This window comes from Montipora foliosa, chromosome 5 (assembly GCF_036669935.1).
Source record: "Montipora foliosa isolate CH-2021 chromosome 5, ASM3666993v2, whole genome shotgun sequence".
Taxonomy (NCBI): Eukaryota; Metazoa; Cnidaria; class Anthozoa; order Scleractinia; family Acroporidae; genus Montipora; species Montipora foliosa.
This window is the reverse complement of record NC_090873.1, coordinates 21,058,400-21,064,294: the sequence shown is the minus strand read 5'-3', so window position 1 is coordinate 21,064,294 and position 5,895 is coordinate 21,058,400. Positions and strand designations below refer to the sequence as shown.

General features: G+C 38.7%; 1 protein-coding gene across 1 annotated transcript; it reads right to left on the bottom strand.

The window, feature by feature from the left end:
- Positions 1-1,096: 1,096 nt before the first annotated feature.
- On the bottom strand, positions 1,097-2,620 carry LOC138002412 (52 kDa repressor of the inhibitor of the protein kinase-like). Its single transcript, XM_068848457.1, has 3 exons — positions 2,261-2,620; positions 1,635-1,953; positions 1,097-1,527 (listed from the first exon to the last, which is right to left on the bottom strand). Exons 1-3 carry the CDS (start codon positions 2,618-2,620, stop codon positions 1,097-1,099), a joined length of 1,110 nt encoding a protein of 369 aa, XP_068704558.1.
- Between the last annotated feature and the right edge of the window lie 3,275 nt (positions 2,621-5,895).

The window sequence follows — 5,895 nt, the reverse complement described above, 5'->3', positions numbered from 1 at the left end:
TTTGGTTGAACAACTCATACCATAGCTCTTATCCAACAGCCCTTTAATAGTTGTTTAAGTTATTAACAAAGATGTAAACTTGTGCTATGAGCTAATTCAGTACAATTTTAAGAATGGTTCTGGGAAGACAGGAAAGCTTCACATCATCATACAATGTCTTGGACTATTTATGATATAAGCAGTGCATATTCTTACATACAATGAACAGTCACAAGTTATAGGGCAAAATGACTGGATGAAAAAAAAAGAAAAACACTTCTTTAATACACCTGTCTGCTCGCCACTGTCGGCCTAAAGCAGTAAAGGTACCTTCCATTTCTTAAATCAGTCTTTCATACTTTTTTAAGATTGATGTACAGTCACCTAAATAGTAGAAGAAAAAAAAGCCCAATAACCATACCTGAGAGTTGGTTTGATGACCTCACAGACACTATTTCCAGTTCTTGTGAATTTACGTGATGGGCAAAATTTATATCCATTCCTGTTAACATTAATTATTAATAATAATAATACTTTAAAAATGCCAATTTGATACCTTTTAAGGAATTGCATTTTGTGTACATTTAAAGGGGCAGTGTCAAGCCATTTAAGTCAAACTTGAAAAGACTAACAGATGTCCTTGCATCAAGGAAAACCAAAAAAGCCGCCTGTAGTTTTGTTGCCAGTGACCATTGAAGCACACTGAAGCTATTCTTTGTTCTTTGCAGCCAAGGGTGGAGGATGGAAATGGATTGAAACTTGAAAAACTGGCCAATTTTTTCAACTTAGGAGACAGTGTATTCAGAAAGCTCAAGACAGAAAATTAAGTGCAAATAGCTCTTTGTGCCATATCTTGTGGTTGGGTTATCAGGCGCGTAGCGTGGTCATTTTTTTAAGTACGCACAAGTACATGATCTAGAAAGCTGAGTAAACTGAGCGAAAATACTGCGTTCTTTATTTCTTGTTCGAAATAGTTGTGTGAATACAATCAAAGAACAAAGCGTCTTGCCCTTATTTTGAGCAAACTTGGCGCAAGAAAACATTGTTTTGGTTGTGGATCCCATCATCCTCAAGCATGCGCTCAGCAGCGTTTTTCGTTTTATAGTACAGTTATCATTTATAAGCAAAGAGTGAGGCATCTTTCTTTGTGCTGTGCAAACTGGTCGAGCACACTCTCAACATTGATTTCTTTTTCTTTGTGGATGTGCAATATTGCTAACGATGAAAGGCGATCGTCAGTCATCGTGTTTCGTAGTGGAGTCTTCAACCTTTTCATCGAACTAAAGCTGCACTCAGCAGCGCATGCTGACACAGGATACGTCAAGAGCGTTTTTACTGCTACATAGATTGCTGGGTAGAATGCAGGATTAGCTACATCTAGAATTTCTACCAACGTCTGCGGGAGAGGATCGGTTGGCTCCCTGATAGACCAGCGGTGCCTCCATCTGTTCACTTCAAGTTTGAACTCTTCTAAATCGATGGCCATGTCAACACTGTAGTGCTCATGGATCGACTTCAATTTTTCCGCCGTCAACTGGCCAAGCTTTCCTATAAGCAAGAACAGTAATCTGAGATCTATGTGCTAAACCACTGAGTGGTCAAATGAACATGATCCACAAAATTGTTGTAGCCAATGCAATATCATTTTATTTTACCTGGGATAAGGAGCTGAGCCTGGAAGCCTGGTACTGGCACCACGAGCTTTTCATTGATCTCTGCGACAAGGTGATCTAGAAATGGCAAATACATTGCCATTTTCCAATATGCTGATGGAATATTTGCTGGAACGTTGTTGCGATGTTGTTGCCTTCCAGCCATTCTTGGCGATGATGGATCAATGCCGTAATCCGAGGCGATTTCAATAGCCTTTTCCATCAAGGCCTCCCAAACGGCATCGTCATTTTTCTCGGCATTCAGAACAGAGGAGCAGGTTTTTGCTTCTTCAGAGGCTTGAATCAAGTCGAGATTAGGGCTCTGGGTACACAAAAATGGTTTTGACTCTTAGTAATGTGGTAAATGTAAAAATCAAGGATATACTATGATATCATTTGATTACTCACTTGAAGGTATACCGACAGCTTGTCAGTATATTCAAAAATATGCTGGAGCACAACAAGAGTAATACTGAAGTCCCATTTCAGAATAGACTTGTGGACCGCTTAGCTGGTCTAACGTGTCGATTATAACCTAAAAATGAACATTGATGGATAAGAAAAATGTTCCATTGTATTTAGCTCATAGAAGATGGGCTATCATTCAGATTATGAATATCAATTAATACCTTGAAAGTGTCGATGAAAACTGACAGACAATCTGCTCTGGAGGCCCAGCGCGTTTCACAAAGCAGCTTCAGCTTTGAGCGTCTTCCCATTTCTTCTCTAGCAACAGGATTGTCTCCAAGTTGTTCCTTAAATACCAATAAACGTTTTGCAGAGAACTTAAAGGCCAACGTAACTTCTTGCATGGTATCCATGATGTTTCTCACAAGTGGAAGCTTTGATGCATGGATAATACAGAGGTTTAAGACGTGAGGTTGACAATTGACATAAACAGCATTTGGATTTACTTGACGAATCCGTGTTTGCACACCACTCACGTGCCCACTCATCACACTAGCACCATCATATCCTTGTACGCACATGCGTATATGCGTATAGGAAGCTACGCACCTGGTTATGAGTAATGTGGTCTGTGTGAGCTAAAGTACTAATTTATATTTTTCCCCATTTTTTACCTAAAAGCAGTAAATGTAGCATGACAGTGCCCCTTTAATGTCTGTCATATTGATTGCATTAAATCAAACGTTTTTCAACAATTCATGCCCTTTGCATCAATAACTTGTTTTATAATTCATTTTATTATTTCTTTTTTTATTTCCTTTTTGTTGCAGGGGTGGGGGACCACTGATTCCTGCAATGTGTTTATTAATGTCTCATCTTAGTGACTTGTCAAGAAGACAAGGCCTTTTTGGTCCTGTCCTTACATGTATTCATGGAATATCTGTTGTGGACCTTTAAGTGGCCTGCAACAGTGCATTTAATGCTTTCCCTGTTTTGAAGTTTTTGAAGATTGAAAGTTATCGAATGCACATATTAGTTAAAATAATTGCTAATGTTCAATCACATGAAGTGTACTACAATTTGTCGTAACAATAATAACATATCTACCTCCAGCACTGCTTCCAGGGGTTCTTGGTGGTGTCCCTGATAAATAATTTACCACTTGATTTGTTGTTGTTGATGACGAAGTTAGTGGTATTGGTGTCAGCGTCATTGAGGATGATGTTGATGAATTCTCAGTGACATTAAAACACAGCAGTCGTCACGGACGATGCCACTGTTGACATCACAGTTGATGTATGTGCATTTAACAATGCTAACATTGGAACAAAATTTTTCAACAAATTTGAGATATGAAATTGTTAACCCTGTCTGAAGTTGGAAACTTAAAAAGCATCTCTGTGCCTACACCATTTTTTACTAGTTTTGTTTTCTTTAGTTGTTTTTTCTTTGTTTATTACACAATTTTACATTGTTTTTCCAGGCTACAAGAGCTCCCAGAGCTGATGGCCTGCTTCTCTAGTCATGAGCCAGAGAACCAGTAAGATCCCTACAGACGTTAAGCCTATGAGCTGTTTAAATTGCCACCATGTAAACAATGAACAAGTTGAATTTAACATCAAATAAAACAATATCAAATGCTTGGATTCAGTGTATGTAGATTGATGTGTCCATGCACCTTAAAAATACAACTTAAAGTGCTGCTATGACCACAAGTTGCGCTGTACCTGTAATCCAGCCTTTGGGCTGCAATTGGTGTTAATAAACAAACTACAAAAGAAATCAATTTTTATTTTTGATTGGATTTCAAAACTATTTTAACTTAACAGGGAGTGCCCCAAGTTTTAAGCCTTGATTTCAAAAAGACATCCTTATTTTAATCGGTATTTTCCTCTTTAAGGTGATTTCCTGGTTTTGCACTGCGCATCTTCTACTGCGCATAACATTGCGACATCCAAGATGGGACTAATAGTTTGCCCAACAATTTATCTGATGATTCGCTACCCTAGGCATGCTACATGCAGGAATGGGACCAACACATGTCAATGCACTGTTATCTTCCCTTAATATCCCGACTCTTTGTGTGACCACACTGAAAGCAAGAGAACGTGAAATCGGCCCCGCCATAGAAAATATTGCAAACAAGTCCTGTGACCTAGAGATGGAGGAAGAAAAGATGGAGTGGGGGTGCATCCAAGATCAAGCAGTGCCAATTGGGGCGTCCTATGACATGGGGTGGCAGAAGAGAGGGAAGGGTCATTATAGTCTAACAGGTACTGAAAATAATTTACAAAGGTTGTTGACAGTAAGCGGAAATGCAGTTGAAAAATGGCTCCATTGTGACACAACTAAAAATTATATACCTAAGTTGTATTGCTGATGTGTATTATAAAAGGGGCTTTAAAAACAAACACAAAAAATCTGTAAATGGTAAATGAAATGATACTCCAGCCACTGAAAATAAGTGACTTATCTTTCCGCAATTACTTTTTCAAGGGAGGGATTGGTTGATGAGCAAAAAATACTGTACATTGACACTTGTATTGAGGTTTGCCAGTAAAGGAGCTTAAAGGGTATCCCTGATAAGGATCCAATTACATGAAAATAAAATCTGCTTGGCCTTCAAAGTTTGTAAAGAATAATCCCAAAAGATGAACAGAAGACAAAAAAGTGGGACAGTACTGAAACATGTCAGCTTGATAAGATAATTTCTTTGTTTATTTATTTATATTTCTATTTATTTATTTTTGAGCACTTTTATTATCTAGTTTGGGCAGTTGGTTTGCTGACACCATGTATTGCTGGTTATGATTTACATGTATCATCTAGACAAGTGTCCAAAATTTACAGGAAACTACATCCAAACCTGAGTAACATACCTTTAAAGTAAGACCTTTTATGTATCAGGAGCTGGTTCTATGATTGGAATAAAAACTGGAAAAGTTATTGCATTTGCGACAACATCAAAGAGGTGTGCAACTTGTGAAGCAGCGACCAGAGCTGGAAGAACAGCCAGGGCACATGACTGTAGATGTAACTGGGACGGGTCGTCTAAGGCCATGGAAGCAGATGTATGCGCTCAACTTGTGAAGGCATGCAGAGAGTCTCACAAAGCTCAAGTGGCTATTCTTGTGGGAGATGATGATTCCTCCACCATCAAAAAAGTGAGAGAAAGTGTGAATCACAATGTGGACAAATGGTCAGACATTGTTCATGCAAAGAGAGCTTTTGGAAGCTCAATGTACAATCTACAGAAAACACATAAAAATTTGTCTGGTAAAGTGATTGATTATTTACAAAAATGCTTCAGCTACGCCATAGCACAAAACAAAATTGACTCTGATGGGATCAGAAAAAGCCTAAAAGCAATAATTCCACACGCATTTGGGGATCATTCCACTTGCTCCACCTCTTGGTGTAAATGTCTCCAAGACCCAGTCAATTACCATCACAGCACTTTACCACATGGTAAAGACCTCAAGGGGGACGATTTGAAGAAGGACCTGCAAGAAATCATAGAGGTTTACTGTCAGAATGCAGAAAAGCTAGCTCCACTTGGATCCAGCCAAGCCAATGAAGCACTGAATAATACGATCGGCAGCAAAGCCCCAAAGGTCAGGCATTATGGTGGCAGTGAGAGCAATGACTATCGCGTGGCCTGTGCAGTGAGCCAAAAAAACATTGGCCATGCATATGTGACTCAGGTAAGTGCTGTGGACAAGTATGATTCACCAAGGTTTAATTTAGAAATTCCTGGTTTCTTAATTCTTTTTTTCAAAATTTGACTTTTGCAATCTATTTTACCATTGATGTTACTCAGTACCCATGTGTCTACTTTTTGTCTTATTGTGATAAC

Excerpts from the sequence above, each read along its gene's own strand:
- LOC138002412 (XM_068848457.1), bottom strand. The coding sequence starts at position 2,620 with ATGTGCGTACAAGGATATGATGGTGCTAGTGTGATGAGTGGGCACGTG. Across the intron at positions 1,954-2,260 it reads TTTTCATCGACACTTTCAAG|AGCCCTAATCTCGACTTGAT; the intron begins GTATTAATTGAT and ends TTGTGTACCCAG. Across the intron at positions 1,528-1,634 it reads GGCTCAGCTCCTTATCCCAG|GAAAGCTTGGCCAGTTGACG; the intron begins GTAAAATAAAAT and ends TCTTGCTTATAG.